Source organism: Hemitrygon akajei, chromosome 11 (assembly GCF_048418815.1).
Source record: "Hemitrygon akajei chromosome 11, sHemAka1.3, whole genome shotgun sequence".
Taxonomy (NCBI): Eukaryota; Metazoa; Chordata; class Chondrichthyes; order Myliobatiformes; family Dasyatidae; genus Hemitrygon; species Hemitrygon akajei.
The window spans coordinates 160,458,520-160,478,525 of NC_133134.1; the positions used below are offsets into that span (position 1 = coordinate 160,458,520).

Below are 20,006 nucleotides of genomic sequence, written 5' to 3' on the forward strand. Positions count from 1 at the left end.
CAAGTACGACATCAAGTGCTTCTCATTTATTAACCCTTTCATTTCTGGGATCATTCTCAACATAGAACCATAGAACACTACGGCACAGTACAGGCCCTTCAGCCCTCCATGTTGTGCCGACCCATATAATCCTTAAAAAAAAGTACTAAACCCACACTACCCCATAACCCTCCATTTTTCTTTCATCCATGTGCCTGTCCAAGAGGCTCTTAGATACCCCTAATGTCTTAGCCTCCACCACCATCCCTGGCAAGTCATTCCAGGCACTCACAACCCTCTGTGTAAAAAATAAACTTACCCCTGATGTCTCCCCTAAACCTCCCTCCCTTAATTTTGTACATATGCCCTCTAGTGTTTGCTATTGGTGCCCTGGGAAACAGGTACTGACTATCCACCCTATCTATGCCTCTCATAATCTTGTAGACCTCTATCAAGTCCCCTCTCATTCTTCTACGCTCCAAAGAGTAAAGTCCCTGGTCTGCTAACCTTGCTTCATATGACTTGTACAGCCCACGTGCTGGCCATTTTGCCAATGTATCTGCCAGAATATGGCCTCCATCCCTCCATTCCCGACTCATTCCTCTGAACTCCAGTAAGCACAGGAAAGGATCAGAACAGGGGGAACTGTTCCTCCAGTCCTGTGTGCTTGGTTCCCTGCTGACCGCCCTCCCACCTGCACCGTACGAGCTACGACAGACCAACACCTCAGCTCACCATCCAGCTCCCTCTCGATGAAGTCCATCCGGTGGCAGACCTCGTCCTGCAAGGACTCGATGTGCGCCAGCAGGTTGACCTGCCACTGCAGCTGGGGGTCACTGTCTCCCCCTTCCTCGGACTCCTTCGGCCCCCGGCTCTCCTCGTTCTGCACTTCCGCCGTTGACTCAGTACCCCGAACCTGAGAGGGGGGGCAGAGGGGTGAGTTAAAGTGGAATCACAGAACACAGAACAGGACCACAACATTGTTCAGAACTAGTAATTAAGCGCTAGTTAGTGGGTAATGGTTAGTGTAACGATCTGGTTCAATTCCCGCCACTGTCTGCAAGCCCTCCCTGTTCTCCCTGTGGCTGTTCCGGTTTCCTTTCACATTCCAATGACATACAGGTTAGGGGTAGTAAGTTGTGGGTGTGCCACGTTGGTGCCAGAAAGATGCTGATACTCGTGGGCTATCATCAGCAGATCCTTGGACTGTGCTGGTCACTGATGCATTTCACTATATGTTACAAATAAAGCTCATCTTCATCTGGAATCTTCTTCCCCTTCTGCCTACTACAGGGTCTTTTCTGCATGCTCTGAGAGCCTTTTAAACACCTCTAGTGTGTCTACCCCCTCTGGCAGAACATTCCATGCATCCACTCTGTGAAAAAGAAACTTCCCCACTCATCTCCTTTGAATCTCTCACCCTCTTCACTTTCAATGCATACCCTCTAGGCATTTCGGCCCTGGGCAAAGGATACTGGCTGTCTTCTCAAAGTAAATTTATTCTCAAGGAACATATATGTTACCATATACTACCCTGACGTTCATTATCTTGTGGGCAATCACAATAAATACAAAGAAACACAACAGAATCAATGAAAAACAGCACACAGTGAAGATGGACAAAGGACCAAAGTGCAAAAGACAACACACTGTACGTTTGGCCAGTTTAAAAGTTCATTCGTTGCGTGCCGTGTCGTATGACATAGATGATCATGATCTTTGACCATCACCGTTCTTGGAAAGGTTTTCTGCAGAAGTGGTTTGCCATTGTTCAGTGTCTTTACAAGACGGGAGACCCCAGCCATTATCAATACTCTTCAGAGATTGTCTGCCTGGTGTCAGTGGTCACATAACCAGGACTTGTGATATGCACCGGCTGCTCATACGACCGTCCACCACCTGATCCCGTGGATTCACGTGACCCTGATCGGGGGGGGGGGGGGGGGGGGGGAAGAGCAGATGTTACCCCTTGCCCAAGGGTGACCTGCAGGCTAACGGAGGGAAGAACCGACCACCTTAAACATTCTTTGGGTAGAGACACATTTCCATCCTGCCACCCCATGATTTTAAAGTACATTGCTTAAAGGGAAATTATAGGCTGCATACTGCAGCGATAGTAGGTCAGAAGAGTATATCCAGAAGTTTAGTGAGATGCCGTGTATCATGAGCGCCATCTTGAAATCTCTCTGTACCTCACATTGGGGCTGTATAGTAGCGTACTGGTTAGCACAATGCTTTACAGTACCAGTGACCCGGGTTCATTTCCCGCTGCTGTCTGTAATGAGTACGTTCTTTCCGTGACTGCGAGGGTTTCCTCCAGGTGCTCCGGTTTCCTCCCACAGTCCAAAGATGTACCAGTCGATAGGTTAATTGGTCATTGTAAATTGACTATGATCAGGCTAGGGTTATATCCGGGGGATCGCTGGGCTGGGCAGCTCAAAGGGCCAGGAGGTCCTATTCAGCACTGTTTCTCAATCAATAAATATATAGAAAAGCTCCCCGCCAAGGTTCTCCCACTCAGCTATGTATGAAAGGTAACGTACAGCAGCCGATTAACCCAGCAGCCCACACAGTTTTGGGATGTGGGAACCAACGGGTGCACCAAAGGGAACCTAATACTGTTGTTTCTTTAGCTGCTCAATCTCTTGATGTAATTAAGAATCCGGCCTTTAAATATTTGCTGATGAAAAGCAAAGCCCGGTTCTTTTTGCCTGCAGCCAACTGAGTTGCTGAACTGTGGCCGTTGTTTTGTTTACAACAGATGCTCGGTTATTAGAATCTGTGTCTCTTGTTAATCTCCTGAAGCGACAGGCGGCAGGAGCTACTCATGTAGAACAAATCCCAAGATTTGTTGCCTCAAATCTATTGGCAAATCTTTTACTTGATGTAAACACGTTTGTATCCTGTCTGATCTGATCACCGCCTGTGTGCTCAGTGACCCACACAAGCTTCTGCTCCAGAAACACTTTATTAAATTTTGTTTTTGAATCCCTCCATTGCTACACCTGACCTCATTCTGTACCTTCCCATGCAGATTCACAAGAGTCACAGCCATCCAACATGGCAAAAGGCCCTTCTGCCCAACATCTGCATGCTAATCCAAGACTGTTGAACAAGATGGCCATCTAAGCGAGTCTCGTTTGACTGCATTGTCCTTATATCCCTGAGCTTTCCATCTTTCGTTTACCTGCCGAAACGCCTTTCAAATGTCATAAAGCAAAGATAAAGATTAGTTTTATTTGACGCATGCACATTGGAAAAAGTGAAATAAGTTGTTTGCATCAAATGAAATCAGCGAGGATTGTCGAAGTGTCGCCACACATCCGGCACAGCACGCCCACAACCTGCAAGCCTTTGGAATATAGGAGGAAACCAGAGCACCCGGAGGAAACCCACACATTTGTACAGGAAGAATGTACAAAGCTCCTCACACAACCCCAATCTTACAGCTGGCATTGTAAAGTGATTGTGCTAACTGCTACGCTACTGTGCCAATTTTAGGTCACTGTGATCATAGCTAAATGCCCAATTCCATTTCTGAGCACTCAGCACTCATCCTTATATGCCTTAATATTTCAAATCAATTGTTCTTGTTTGAGACACAGCACGGTAACGATTCCTTCCAGCCCAAAGAGCCGCTGCTGCTCAATAAACCCATGTGACCAATTAACCTACCAACCCGTACGTGGACGGCAAGCAGTAGAGCGGTTAGCATAATGCTTTACAATGCTAGCAATTGCGATTGGGGTTCAATTCCTGCCACCGTTTGTAAGGGCACATCCTCGGACTGTGTTGGTCGTTAATACAAACGATGCATTTTAGTGTATTCCATGTACATGTGACAAGTAGTGCTAACCTTTACCTATGAAACAGGAGCATCCGGAGGAAACCTATGGGGTCACGGGTTCAAATCCCACCACTGCCTGTAAGGAGTTTGTACGTGGATTTCCTCCAACCACTCCAGTTTCTTCCCAAAGACATACCGGCTAGTTGGTTAATCGATCATTGTAAACCGTCCCGTGATCAGGCTATGATTAATTTGTGTAATTGCTGGCCGGCGCAGCTCAAAGGGCCGATTCCACGCTGTATTTCAATAAATAAATAAACTAACTTCTTGCAGCATCGGAATTGAACCCAGGTCACCGGTGTTGTAGCGTTATTCTAACCATCCACACTTGCATGCCGCCCTAACACCGTTCATAAACACTGTGAGGCTACACACCTTTATCACCACCTCCAGCAGTGTGTTCGAGATCTCAACCAACCTCTGGGTGAACAATTTCTTCTTCAAATCCTCCCTAAATCTACTTACCCATCCGCTCTGTTTATGGACACCTTTGTTATGGGGGAAAGTTTCTCTTTTTTTAAAATTTAATTTTAATCTATAATTCTTTATACATTTGTAAGTAAACATTGAGATAATATAAAAAGTAATAAGGCACTTAAATAGATAATTATGTGCAGTTGTAATTCCACCCTATTAGACTAAGCAATGACAATAATAATTGTTAAGAAAAATAGTAATAATAGTGGACTAATAATAATTTCCATGTATCTCTTCTGAACCATTACTTCTGGTCCAAAATATTATATGTAATCCTATGTAACTACCATTGTAGGATTTTATATCCTAACTCGTTCATGTTTGCTCCTACCCCCAAACATAATTATCCAATCCCTATGTACTTATTTACTTAATTTTTTCATATTTTTCCCCTTTCCCAAGTCTTTTCCTTTACTTGAGTTAATTCCCTATTTTCAAAAAAAACAGTAAACAATCAAACCAAGGGTGCTTACATTAGCAATATTACTGTGTTGATGGAAAAAGCTGTATAAATCATTAGGAGAGTCAACCAGAGTCTGCTCGCTTTGGGGTTATAAATTCAATCCATTTATTCCAAATTTGATCAAATTTTTCTTTTTGAATTCTCAAAGAGTAGGTCATCTTTTCCATTTTAATTATTTCCAAAATAATTTCATGCCAATCTTCTAATGTAGGTGATATTGGATTTAGCCACTTTCTGGTGATTGATTTCTTACTTGCCGCTAAGAGGACCTGTAGCAACTTTGTCTGTTTTCTGATCCAAAAACAGTACATGTCCTAAATAGAGCGTCGCAAAGTTCAGAGGTCTTAAATACCTGACCTAAAGTTCTATGGATACCTTTCCAATATAAACTTAATTTAGGGCAATCCCAGAAAATATGGAAATGATCTGCCTCCTTGGAGCCACACCTTCTCCAACCCATCACGTTTGTGTCTTTATATTTTTCCTGATATGTGGTCTTGAAGTATCTTATAATATTTTTCCAACAATGTTCTCTCCAAATCAAAGAGTTAGTCGAAGACCACTGAAAGCTGCATATTTTCCCCCAAACCTCCTCTGAAAGTACCAACCTCACTTCTTTCTCCCACTTCTCTTTAATATACAATGTGTTTTCATTTTTAGCATCTAAGAGTACATTGTATAATCGAGAAATTTATTTACTTGGCATTGAACTGTAAGCTGAAATCAGAATCTTGAAAAATTCTAATTATACTGTTGATAAATCTGTATATCTACAACTCTGGTTAACATAATGTCGTATTTGAAGGTACCTAAAAAGTCATTATGTTCTAGGCCATGTTTGTCCTGTATGGATTGGAAATCTTGAAATACTCTTTTCTGTGTAAATGAGAGATAAGTTGTAAGACCTTTCTTTATCCATAGTTCAAATCTTTTATCTACTCTGTTGGGAAGAAATTCGGTATCATATGCACACCATCTAAAAAGTTTTAACATCTTATTAATTCCACATAAATTAGCCACCTTCTGCCATACTTTTAATGTAAGATTTATCCAGCTGTTTTTAGACTTTTCCAATTGGGCTATCAATCCTTTGTCTGCTATTGAGGCCTGCAGAGGAAAAGGGGGGAGGGGGGAGTTTCTCATAACCTGCTCACACCATAATTCTGTACACTCAAGTCAGGTCGCAGTAAAACAGGAAAACAAATCCAATCCCTCTTCTTAGCTGGAGCTTACTATCCAGGGCGATAATCTGGTGAAACACTCTCTCAGTGCAACCATCTCTTCCTTCTGTTGTAGTGAGCTGAAATGCATCTGTGACTGCACTGTGGCTTAGATAATGTTTTACACACATGCCATCACGAGGTAATGAGGGGTTCCATTCTTACAGACATTCACAATCATAAATACACAAAAAACAGTCGATATGGCAACCATAGCTCTGTTGTCTTGTTATAGAACAGCATCATTACACTAACAGGAACGGACAATTACTAAACAATTTCCCCAGGGTGATGATAACTTAAAGGTAATCTAACAAAAGGAATTGAACAGAAAGTGGCTGGAATACAGAACATGCTAGTCTCAAGGAATAAAATGCAGCTTTATTGTGATAAGAAGGGGATCCACAAATTTTTTTAAATGACACAATAAGAGTAAAACTATGGTCCTATGTGGTTAGTACTGATGGGCAAAGGTGATAGCATGAACTAGTGGGCTGAAGGGTCTGTGGTCTGTTCCCCCCCCCCCCCCCCCCCCCAACCCCTCTCTGGCTCTACAACTTCATGACTCTAAGCCACATTTGGGATCAAAAGTTTAGTCAATCAGCCAAAATCAAATGGTGGAGCAGGTTCCATGGACTGTATTATCCCTGGATTGGGGTTTCCCACAAGAAAAACATGTCTTTGCTATCAATCACGGGCACTAGCCTCTGTAGTATCCAGGACATCTTCAAGGAGCAATGGCTCAAAGGGTAGCATCCATCATTAAGGATCCCATCACCCAGGACATGCCCCCTTCTGATTGCTACCATCAGGAGGGAGGTAAAGGAGCCTGAAGGCACACACTCAACAGTTCAGGAACAGCTTCTTCCCTTCTGCCATCCGATTTCCGAATGCACACTGAACCCATGAACACTACCTCACTAAAAGATTCACGGGGACGTTACTGGGACAGGAAGTACAAAAGATTCACACGGACGTTACCGGGACAGGAAGTACAAAAGATTCACGGGGACGTTACCGGGACAGGAAGTACAAAAGATTCACACGGACGTTACCGGGACAGGAAGTACAAAAGATTCACACGGACGTTACCGGGACAGGAAGTACAAAAGATTCACACGGACGTTACCGGGACAGGAAGTACAAAAGATTCACAGGGATGCTACCAGGACAGGAAGTATAAGTTAGAGGCCAGGGTGTTTTTCTCCAGAGGAGGCTGAGGCGTGACTTTACAGAGGATTACAAAATCAAACCTCAAACATGTGCGACCACCTATAAGCAAACAAATCTCAAGGTTGTATAATTTGTATGTTCTTCAACAATAAGTGCACTTTGAAACTTGAAATGGAATGGTAAGACCCCCCCCCCCCCCCACACACACACACGCCACCTCTTTTTGGTGCTTTTAGTGAAGTTTCTCTACCTTCAAGGGCTCTCAAGACCGCACTCCCCACTCAACAACACAGAGAGTCCACAAGACAGTGCACAGGAGAGGTGATGTGATTATTATTACCCACTGACACAAGACAGTATTAGTGATGGTTATTCGGATCTAAAGGTTGGACTAGTGACCTGGAGACACATTCAAATCCTTCCAGCAGCCAAGCAAGTTACATTCAAAGTGTTAAAATTTGGAATTTCAGAGGTCATACCAATATTGTGAAACTATGACTTCTGCTATAGAAAGTCACCCGATTTATTGACGTCCCCAAGGAATAAGCGTTTCGTATTTAATGCGGCCACGTGTCTCCAGACCTAGAGTCCAGTTTCAGGGTCAGATAAGGTTGGCCGATAAGACTCTTACCTTGCCAGTGCCACTCTCACCCTGTAAACAGACAGAAAGAGCACATCAGTGGCTGCTGCGATAGATGGGAGGAAAAGGCCCAGTAACGTCATGAAGGATCCCACCCACCATGCATTGGACGGTTTATCCCAAAGCCATCGGGGGGATGCTACAGAGCAGGCATACCTGGACCACCAGAAACAAAGACAGCTACTGTCCCCAAACAATAAGGATGATCAACACCTCTGCCCACTAACCCAGCCCTCTACCTCCCCATCACGATCACTTTATCATTTCTTGTCAGTCACCTTATGTACATAAACTCTTATGCCTAGTGTTACTTTAAGGACATATAATCAATCTACCTACTCAAGCTATCTTATGTCTTTACATTTAATATGTTTTTTTTATTATTGTGTTCTTTATCTTCATTGTGTGTGTTTGTGCTGCATCAGATTCGGAGTGACAATCATTTCCTTCTCCTTCACACTTGTGTACAGGAAGTGACATTTAACAATCTCGAATCTTTAAATAGAACATCAGATAAAGATCTCTCCGGGGTCACTGACCTTACACAGGCTGTCTTGCTCTCGAAGATCGAAGTCAGTCCGCCCCGAATCTTCATCAACGTTCCTCCCGAACCTCTCAGCCAGCGCCTCGTCACCGTTTTCCCGCATCCGGCCGAAGCCCTCATCCAGGGAGGAATTCCTGGTCTCCACCACCAGCCTCTGCTCCGCGGCAGGGTAGTAGGCTCGGGGTTTCTGGTAGCAATGCTCACTGGTGATATAGGACTCCTCGATGACTGGCATTTGGGCCTGCCGCTCAGCCGTGCCATTAGGGGTCCTTCCCTGCGTGCTGGTGCTGGTGCTGAGGCCGCTGTTGCTGTCCTCGCTGGGAGCCAGATGCCTCTCCCACAGCTTTTCGATGGTGGAGGGAGAAACGTGCCAAGGCTTGCACCAGAGTTTCAGGTCTGGCTGATCTTTATTCCTGGGGAATGATTCAGAGAACAGGGCCATTTACAACCCTCTGTATAACAAAGCCTACCTCTGACATTTCCCCAATGAGTTAGGAGTGAAGTGAGCAGGACTTGTAACAAGGACTTGGCTGTGTAGCATCTACACCAGGACCATCTCACTCAAAAACAGTTACTTTCCCTAAGCAGTAGATAGATAGATAGATAGATAGATACTTTATTCATCCCCATGGGGAAATTCAACTTTTTTCCAATGTCCCATACACTTGTTGTAGCAAAACTGATTACATACAATACTTAACTCAGTAAAAAAAAATATGATATGCATCTAAATCACTATCTCAAAAAGCATTAATAATAGCTTTTAAAAAGTTCTTAAGTCCTGGCGGTAGAATTGTAAAGCCTAATGGCATTGGGGAGTATTGACCTCTTCATCCTGTCTGAGGAGCATTGCATCGATAGTAACCTGTCGCTGAAACTGCTTCTCTGTCTCTGGATGGTGCTATGTAGAGGATGTTCAGAGTTATCCATAATTGACCGTAGCCTACTCAGCGCCCTTCGCTCAGCTACCGATGTTAAACTCTCCAGTACTTTGCCCACGACAGAGCCCGCCTTCCTTACCAGCTTATTAAGACGTGAGGCGTCCCTCTTCTTAATGCTTCCTCCCCAACACGCCACCACAAAGAAGAGGGTGCTCTCCACAACTGACCTATAGAACATTTTTCAGCATCTCACTACAGACATTGAATGACGCCAACCTTCTTAGGTTTCTAAGGCTGATCAACACCTCCACCCACTAACCCACACATCCAAGACCCCCCACAACTACTTTATCACTTCCTGTCAGTCATCTTTATGTACAGACACTCTTCTGTCTAGCAACACTTTATGGACATACAATCAATGTATATAAGATAACTTATGTATGTATACATATATTTTTTTAAATTATAAGTCCGGCACCACTTATCCAAAGTTCCAAACTCTGAAAACCTGAGAAATCCAAGATTTTTTTGGGTGCCGACATGACATCACAAATGGAAAATTGCACAAGGCGCTGCGAAGGTCCCAGGAGATGCACAGGTCTCTGCACACCACAGACAGTTCTGAGAAATGATCTCACGTGTAATGAGCAGCGGTTAATGAATTTTTTTATTTTTTTTTAAACTTTATAAAACGAAACGTGAAGATCTTGATAGTGCATTGAAAGAGAGATTTGTCAGAACATGTGCCGCTTAACGGTATGCTGATCATGAAACAAGCAAAGATCTATCATGATGAATGGAAAATTGAAGGTAATTGTGAACACTCAGCAGGCTGGTTGCAGTAATTTGAGAAAAAAGCATGGCATAAAAGTTTTAAAGGTTTGTGGTGGTAAAGCATCTGCTGATCATGAGGCAGCAGAGAAATCCATTGATGAGTTTGCCAAGATTGTTGCTGATGAAAATCTAAGACGCTGAACAGCTAACATCAGTACCTTTGTGGGATGAACAAGTCCAAGTCAAAGATTGCTTTCCCGTAGCACATGTATTCAGAGTCGGAAATTATGACGATCCTGAGCTGTCTCAATATATACTCCAAAAAAGACTTGTCAAGAGGGCAATTTTACAATTGTCATGGGGGATTTCAATATGCAGATAGATGGGAAAAATTAGGTTGGTGCTAGATCCCAAGAGAGAGAATTTGTGGAATGCCAACAAGATGGCTTTTTAAAGCAGTTTGTGATCGAGCCCACTAGGGGATCAGCTACTCCGGATTGGGTGTTGCGTAATGAACTGGATTTGATGTGGAAGCTGAAGGTAAAGGAACCCTGAGGAGGCAGTAATCACGTGATCAAACAGAATCCACCTTGCAGTTTGAGAGGGAGGAGCTAAAGTAAGATGTATCCGTATTATAGTAGAGTAAAGGGAACTACAGAGGATTGAGAGAGAAGCTGGCCAAAGTTGATTGGAAGGGGATACTAGCAGTGATGACAACAGAGCAACCACAGATGGAATTTCTGGGAGCAACTTGGAAGACGCAGGACAGAGTCATCCCAAAGATGTAGTAGTATTCTAAAGGCAGGATGGCGTAACTGTGGCTGACAAAGAAAGCCAAAACCAAAATAAAAAACAAAAGAGAGGACATAATAGAGCAAAAACCAACATAAGGCAACTGAAAAAAGGTTTAAGGAGGGAAAAGATGAAATATGAAGGTAAGCTCACCAACAATATCAAAACGAATACCAGAAGTTTTTTCAGATATATAAAGAGTAGATATTGAACCACTGGAAAATAATGCTGGAGAGGTAGTAATTGAGGAACAAGGAAATGGTGGACGAACTGAATAAGTAGTTTACATCAGCCTTCACTGTGGAAGACACTCGAGGTATGCTGGAAGTTCGAGAGTGTCGAGGCAGGAGTGAGTGCAGTTGCTATTACTAGAGTAAAGGTCCCTGGGAAACTGAAAGGTGTGAAGGTAGACAAGACACCTGGACCAGATGGACTACACCCCAGGGTTCTGAAAGAGGTAGCTGAAGAAATTCTGGAAGGATTAGTAATGATCTTTCAAGAATCAATCGATTTTGGCATGGTTCAGTGGACTGGAGAATTGCAAATGTTACTCTACTCTTCAGGAAAGAAGGGAGGCAGAAGAAAGGGAATTATAGGCCAGTTAGCCTGGCCTCAGTGTTGGAGTCCATCATTAAGGATGTGGTTTTGGGATACTTGGTAAGTGATAAAATGGGCCGAAGTCGGCATGGTTTCCTTAAAGAAAAATCTTGCTTGACAAACCTGTCGGAATTCTGAGAAAATAACAAGCAGGATAGACAAAGGAGGATTGGTGGATGTTGTGTACTTTGATTTTCAGAAGGCCTTTGATAAGGTGCTGCACATGAGGTTGCTTAAGATGATAAGAGTCCATGGCATTACAAGAAAGTTACTAGATTGGCTGATTGGCAGAAGGCAGAGTGTGAATAAACAGAGCCTCTTCTGATTGGCTGCCAGTGACAAGTGATGTTCTGCAGGGGGCGGTGTTGGGACCACTTCTCTTTACGTTACCTGTCAATGATCTGGATGGTGGAATTGATGGCTCGGAGCCAAGTGTGCGGACCATACAAAGATAAATCGATAGTTCTGAGGAAGGAGGGAGGCTGCAGAAGAACTTGCAGTATACAAATTAGGAGGATAAGCAGATGGAATTCAGTGTCGGGATATGCACGGTCATGCACTTTTGTAGAAGGAATAAAAGTTTAATCATTTTCTAAATGGGGAGAAAATTCAAAAATCCGAGGTGTAAATGGGCTTGGGAGTCCTCGTGCAGGATTCGCTAAAGGTTAATTTGCAGGTTGAATCAGTGTCAAGAAGGCAAATATAATGTTAACATTCATTTCAAGAGGACTAGAATATAGAAGCACAGATGCAATGCTGAGGCTTTATAAGGCATTGGTGAGGCCTTCACTTGGGAGTACCTGTGAGCAGTTTTGGGCCCCTTATTTAAGAAAAGACGTGCTGACATTAGAGACCTATCCCACTGAAACTCCTGGATAGAGAGGATGCGGGGAGGATAATTCCTACAGTGGGGGAGTCTACGAACAGAGGACACAGCCTCACATTATAGGGGCGAACAAGTAGAACAGTGATGAGGGGGGATTTCTTTACCCAGAGGGCCATGAATCTGATTGGGTTTATTTAAGGCAGAGGTTGATAGGTTCTTGGTTTGTTAAGGCATGATACGTTACGGGGAAAAGGCAGGTGAGTGGGTTTGAAAGGGAAAGGGATCAGCCATGATGAAATGGCAGAACAGACCTGTTGGGCCAACTGGCCATAATTCTGCTCTTATGGTCTAAAGTTCCAAAAAGTCTGAAATCCGAAACACTTCCGGCCCCAAGCATTTCAGATCAGGTACTCAGCATGTTTTGTGTTCTTTATCTCGTGTTTTTTTTTGGACTGCTTCAGATCCAGATTATTTCGTTCTCCTTTACACCTGTGTACTGGAAATGACATTAAACCATCTTGAATTTTTAAGCTTCACAGTCTATTCCTCAGTAAAGTCTATTTACTCTGTAAGCTGCTTAACCAGCACACTACAGTAACACTCCAAAGATTCACACGATGCACATTTACATCGAAACACACAGCGAAATGCGTTGTTTCCATCAATGACCAACGCGTGCCCGAGGATGTGCTTGGGGCAGCCTGCACGAGTCGCCGTGATTCCTGTGCCAACGTAGCTTTCCCACAACCTACTCACCCTGATCTGCAAAGGGATCTAGTGCTTTCCTGTCATATACCACAAATACACTCTTCTCAGGCTTCCAGCCAGGTGAAGGGATCGACTATAACCAAAGTTTCGATGACAAACTCTGCCACCTTCACCAGGGATGATTCCCTAGCTAACTCGATCTTTCCTCATAAGATAAACTTCTAACCCACACAACACCCTCTGCACCCTCGATACAGCTGCCACACCTTGAGACTTCGATGGCTCAGGGGCAGGAATGGTTACTTAGAGTCCCAGGCTTTAGATGTGGTGGGGCGTGGCACTGTTGATCAGAGATAGTGTCACGGCTGCAGAAAATGAGTAAGTCATGGAGGGATTGTCTACTGAGTCTCTGTGGGTGGAAGTTAGAAACAGGAAGAGGTCAATAACACCACTGGGTGTTTTTTTATAGACCACCCAATAGTAACAGGGACATTGAGAGCAGATAGAGAGACAGATTCTGGAACCGTGTAGTAATTACAGGGTTGTTGTGATGGGAGATTTTAATTTCCCAAATACTGACTGGCATCTCCCTAAAGCAAGGGGTTTAGATGGCTGTAGTTTGTTGGGTGTGTTCAGGAAGGTTTCCTGAACATACCTATGAAAGGTAAAATTGTTACAAAAGGGGAAATTACATAAGTAATTATTTTTTAAATTTATGAAAATGCTGTGGTCAGGCATTTTGGACAATAGTTGCTGACCTTTCCCCCACATGATGGTAGGCTTTGCTGGGTTTAACACAGAGCTGTGCCACTACTTACTGTAGAATGTATATCTTCAGCTGCAGCCCATGCAGCAGCTCGATGACCTTGTGAACATCTCCCAGCAGCTGGTGCGTTGCCACTATCTTGCCACTGTTCTGGTGGGAATAATTCTCTTTGAGGAAGGCCAGGCCATGCATGTGGCCACTGGCCAGCCACTCCTTGTCGTACCAGTAGCGAGAACTCAAGCGGTGCTCTACGGCAGAAAGAACAGAACTATTAACCACAACAGTCAAGAACGGAACATATCCCTCACTCAAATGGGCATGCAAAAGGTCAGATTCACAGTAAGTCCTTTACAAACAGCACACTGACCTCGGTTGAAAGAAGGTGCCTCAGCAGCTCTCTGGTTAGTGCAAAACTTTGCAGCACCATCGATTTGGGTTCAATTCCTGCCATTTGGAGTTCGTACATTCTCCATGAGACTGCGTGGGTTCCATTCACACTTTGCGAAGACTGCAAGTTAGGGTCAGTAAGTTGTTGGCATGCTACATTGGCGCTGGAAGCTTGACAGCACTTGTGCGCTTCCTCCAGCGCATCCGCACAGTGTGTTGGTCGTTGATGCAAACGACACATTTCAATGTTTGCTTCCATGAACATGTGACAAACACAGCTCATCTTTCTTAGAAATGAGCAAGCGCTGCGACAATTACACTGGTGATATCAAACTAGGAGTACTGTTCCTAGTTCTGGTTGCCTTATCCAAGATCTATTGTAGGCAATTCAGCAGACTCACTAGGTCAGTGGTTCCCAACCTTTTCTATGCCCCACACCCCTAGGAAATGTTTGATTAATGTTCGCACCCCCTACAAAAGTAATATCACATTTGAAGATGAAGAAGTCTAATTTCTAATTTTTGAACCACATACAATACTGCGGGTGAACAAATTGAACTTAAAAAAATAAGCTTTTAACTCAGTGCATAAAATGCAAATATAAATTGAGCAATTAGATTCTAATTTATTCAGAAAAAATTGTAAACAGTAAATTGATGAGACTCCTCAACTCTGAGGTGTAACTTCCCAGGTAACACTGATGAGAATCCTCAACGCTGACTCGGGCAGTGGGAGACTGGAGCGTACTTGGGACAAACGTTACTACCATTTCTCAAGGCACACTGGCAGCTGGCTGAGTGATGACTCGTGACTTATCACTCAAGCACACAAGCCACTCTTGTCGCACCCCCTGAAATTCCATCTCGCACCCCCTGGGGGTGCGGGCACTCCAGGTTGGGAACCCCTGCACTAGGTTGTCCCATCGCAGGCATCTGAAAAAAATTAAAGCTATATTCTGTAGCTTAAAAGAACAAGGAGCAATTTTAATGCAACATAAAAAGATCTCAAGGGCCTAACAGGGTAGATATCGAGGCCATAAATGCAAAGATGCTGGAAATCCAGAGCAACACACAAATGCTGGAGTAACTCAGCAAGTCAGGCAGCATCTATGGAGAGGAATAAATAGTTGATGCTTCGGGCCGAGACTCTTCATCAGGACTAGAAAGGAAGAGGGGAAAAGCTAGAATAAGAAAGTGGGGGAAGGGGCAAGGTGTACAAGGTGGCAGGTGATAGGTGAAACTAGGTGAGGGAAGTGTGAAGTAACAAATCAAGAGGGGATAGGTGGAAGAGGCAAGCAGCTGAAGAAGGAAGAATCCGATAGGCCTTTGAGGAGAAAGTAGATATTTCCATCCTTTTCATTTGGTAGAAGATGCATTAGCCTGAAAGCATGTATCACCCTAAACAAACCAACTGATGACTCAAAATCCACTGACACCATCCAAAGCACAGCAGGTCTTCCTGTCCTATAACCTTCCCTCAACTAATGCATCCACCACAGGTGAACCGGATGCCAGACTCGTTAAGGCTCAGCCAAATGGTTGCTTACTGTTGGGTCAAGAAACTAAACCGTTATCTTTATTGCATTTAACTTACTTTGTGCTTGCTTGCATTTTTATATAGTCACCTGTTTGTTGGCAATTGTTTAAAGAATTTTCAGTAATTGTAGTAGTTCTATATTTTTCTAGCCATTTCTCCGCAGCCTGAGCCACACCACTTAATCTGTCTCATAGATAGTTCCTTATCAATGGAAAGTTTCTTATTTGTTTAGCTCAGGGGTTCCAACTTGCTTTATGCCATGGAGCCTTACCATTAACTGAGGGGTGGACCGTAGATTGGGGACTCCTGGTCTGTTAGGTGACCAGGACTTCTCATGTTTGCTTACTTTCTCATTCTTTCTTTATTTTCACACTTCACTCTCCTTCCCGACACAGTGGACTGAATTGGCTATTATTTCTTTATTATGAACACCTAATATAATGACTGTAACCATAAGTTTTATGTCCCATTCTTGACTTCCGGAGAACCCCTGGATTATAACCTCTCCAGATCCAACAACGCCAACCTCCATTCCCGTGCATTTAAGAGGTTTATGTGAAACGAGCCACTCTGCAGCACTCACTCACCTGGGGGATCGCGGCACATGTAACAGGTGTAGATCTCGGGGACGCTATCTTCCAGCAAACCCATGCAGACACCGTGCTGCCAGCACAGACACTCCTCACACTGTCAAAGAGCAGAACAACGTGGAAATGAGATACACCACTCATCCGCTCTCCCTCACCAATTAGCCTGGAAATCTACTGCAAACTATCCCCAAGGATAGGGCGATGCAGGAGGGTAACAGCTGGCGTAATCGCTTTAACGGTCAGTGCCAGCGATCACTGTTCGGGGCTCTCCCTTTTCCCATTAGGGAGAGGATACAAGAGCTTGAAAGCATGTACCACCAATCTCAATGACAGCCTCTATCCCGTTGTTCGTTATAAGACCACTGAACGGTTCGTAGTACGATAAATTGGACTCTGGGCCTCAGAATCTGCCTCGTTATGGCCTTGCACCTCAGAATCAGAATCAGAATCAGGTTTATTATCACCGGCATGTGACGTGAAATTTGTTAACTTAGCAGCAACAGTTCAGTGCAATGCATAATTTAGCAGAGAAAAAAACTAAATAAAAATAATAATAATAAAGTAAATCAATTACATATATTGAATAGATTTTTTTAAATGTGCAAAAACAGAAATACTGTATATTTTTTAAAAAGTGAGGAGGTGTCCGAAGATTCAATGTCCATTTAGGAATCGGATGGCAGAGGGGTTCCTGAATCGCTGAGTGTGTGCCTTCAGGCTTCTGTACCTCCTCCCTGATGGTAACAGTGAGAAAAGGGCATGCCCTGGGTGCTGGAGGTCTTTAATAAGGGATGCTGCCTTTCTGAGACACCGCTCCCTGAAGATGTCCTGGGTTCTTTGTAGGCTGGTACCCAAGATGGAACTGAGCAGACTAGATTTACAACCTTCTGCAGCTTCTTCGGTCCTGTGCAGTAGCCCCTCCATACCAGACAGTGATGTAGCCTGTCAGAATGCTCTCCACAGTACAACTATAGGAGTTTTTGAGTGTATTTGTTGACATACCAAATCTCTTCAAACCCCTAATGAAGTATAGCTGCTGTCTTGCCTTCTTTATACTACATCGATACGTTGGGACCAGGTTAGATCCTCAGAGATCTTGTGACACCCAGGAACTTGAAACTGCTCACTCTCTCCAGTTCTGATCCCTCTATGAGGATTGGTATGTGTTCCTTTGTCTTACCCTTCCTGAAGTCCACAATCAGCTCTTTTGTCTTACCGATGTTGAGTGCCAGGTTGTTGCTGCGGCACCATTCCACTAGTTGGCATATCTCACTCCTGTACGCCCTCTCACACCACCTGAGATTCTACCAACAATGACTGTATTGTCAGCAAATTTGTAGATGGTATTTGAGCTATGCCTAGCCACACAGTCATGTGTATACAGAGAGTAGAGCAGTGGGCTAAGCACACACCCCTGAGGTGCGCCAGTGTTGATTGTCAGCGAGGAGGATAGGTTATCACCAATCCGCACAGATCGTGGTCTTCTGGTTAGGAAGTTGATGATCCAATTGCAGAGGGACGTACAGAGGCCCAGGTTCCGCAATTTCTCAATCGGGATTGTGGGAATGATGGTATTAAATGGTGAGTTATAGTCAATGAACAGCATCCTGATGTAGCTGTTGTGTTGTCTAGGTCGGGGGTCACCAAACTCTTTTGCACCGCGGACCAGTTTAATATTGACAATATTCTTGCAGACTGGCTGACGGGGGGGGTGGGGGGGTGGTGGGGGGGTTCATCACGACCGGAATACAGGTGATAAGTCAACTATAAGTGGCTAATACACTCAATTTCATTTCTAAAAGGGTTTATCTAACGAATTTAATATTAAACATATAGTGCCTATTTTCCTTGCATGAATATAGTAATAAGTCAATTATAAGTCACTTGTAAGTCAACAGCATCATAATATTTTAAGTAACGTTTGGATATTAAACGCACAGCGCATATTTTCCTCATATGAACATATAAAATCATTGCAACACACCAATATCGCAGAATCAGTGGGAACCCTGGGCTTGTTTCCCTGCAACAAGACAGTCCCAGAGGGGTGATGGGAGACAGCGATACTCGAAGGGGGTTCCTTATGTCCAGACTATTCCACAAGTTAGTTTTTGTTGCATTCATTGCAGAAAACCCCGCTTCACAGAGATACGATGTTGGAAATGGAAGCAACGTTTTCAGTGCTTTAGTGGCTATCTCAGGATATTCAGCCTTGACTTTGATCCAGAATGCCGGCAGAGATGTTATGTCAAACGTACTTTTCAGCCCACCGTCATCTGCAAGCTCGAGGAGTTGATCTTCTTCCCGCGCTGACATGGATGATTCACCGGGGGCATTCACAAATGGATCGCGGACACATTCCTTTGCATTTCTTGGGTTATTTGCAGTTGGGAAGTAACGCCTGAATTCTGTCAACAGCAAAGATAGGTGATCGCGCACCAGCTGTCAGAAGGATGGTGCAGCCTCAGTCTCTCCCAAAAAACCCAGCTAATGTTGGGAACATGTCAAATATGCCCCTGTCCACTCACCGACCCACAGTTCCAGTTTGGCTTTGAAAGCTGACACTTAATCTGCCAACTTGAAGACAGTTGTCATTCTCCCCTGAAGTGACAAATTGAATTCATTGAGCAGGTTGAAGATGTCACACAGATAAGCGAGTTTTGCTATCCACTCCTCATCACTGAAGTGTGCTGCCAGTGATGACTTTTTTCCTGAAAGAAATCTCTGTAGCGGCTTTCTTAACTCAAAAACCCTGGCCAGGGCTCTCTCCCTCAATAGCCACCTGACTTCAGTGTGTAAGAGAGGCGTTTGGGCTCTGCATCCATTTCTTCGCACAGCTGCTCAAACAGATGTGAGTTAAGGGCTTTTGCTTTGATGTGACTGATAACTTCAACAACATCACTCAATATGCTGTTAAGATCAGGTGACATTTTTCGGCTAGCCAGCATTTCCCTGTGTATGACACAGTGTGTAGACTGGCATTCAGGAGCGACCTCTTTGACTCGGGTAGTGAAACCAGACAGCCGTCCAGTCATAGCTGCAGCCCCATCTGTGCATATTCCAACACAGAATGACCAGTCCAGTTTGCCTGACATGTAGTCATTCAAAGACTTGAATAGTTGTGCCCCAGTTGTGTTAGTTGGCAGCGGCAGTGCACACAACACATCCTCGTGCACATCGTCTTGAAATATATATCGCACATAAACCAGCAGTATTGCCTTGTTGTCGACATCGGTAGACTCGTTGACCTGGATAGCACACCATGGTGACTCATAAAGCCGTTCCAACAGCTGTGCTTGGATGTCCTCCGCTATGTCATCGATCCTCCTTGAAACTGTGGTAGCTGAAAGAGAAACCTGTGCCATCTTGTTAGCTGCAGCTTCTCCCAACAGTACGGCACATGTCCTTGGCAGCAGGCAGAATGAATTCTTCACCAACAGTGAAAGGCTTCTTAGCCTTAGCAATACAGCTAGCCACTAAGTACAACGCTCTCAGAACAGCAGCATTTGTGGAGGTGGTGGCTCTCAGCACTTGCTTCTGTCCCGCTTGCTCACGTTTTTTCCGCTCAAAAATCTCAACGGGTTTGTTTTTAAGTGCAGGGTGCTTGGACTCGAGGTGCCGAAGCAGTTTTGAGGGCTTCATTGCCTCATTAGACAGCTTGTCTCCACATATCACACACAGGGGGCTTGGAACGTACGAGTCACTGGTCGCATTAAAGCCATATTTTATGTACGACTCATCGTATTTTCTGTTGATGGAAGCTTTCTTTTTTTTTGCAGTCTCGGCCTCAGCTGTCTCTGCGT

General features: G+C 44.2%; 1 protein-coding gene across 6 annotated transcripts in view; it reads right to left on the reverse strand.

Moving 5' to 3' along the window:
- Window positions 1-20,006, reverse strand: part of LOC140736189 (PHD finger protein 20-like) — a 98,926-nt gene that overhangs the window by 7,829 nt on the left and 71,091 nt on the right. For all 6 annotated transcript variants that reach the window (XM_073062088.1, XM_073062087.1, XM_073062084.1 and 3 more), the window contains 5 exons: window positions 16,201-16,300; window positions 13,743-13,938; window positions 8,339-8,756; window positions 7,791-7,811; window positions 715-895 (listed from right to left, as the gene is read on the reverse strand). In XM_073062088.1, the coding sequence (XP_072918189.1) occupies window positions 715-895; window positions 7,791-7,811; window positions 8,339-8,756; window positions 13,743-13,938; window positions 16,201-16,300 (916 nt within the window). The remainder of the gene's footprint in view (window positions 1-714; window positions 896-7,790; window positions 7,812-8,338; window positions 8,757-13,742; window positions 13,939-16,200; window positions 16,301-20,006) is intronic.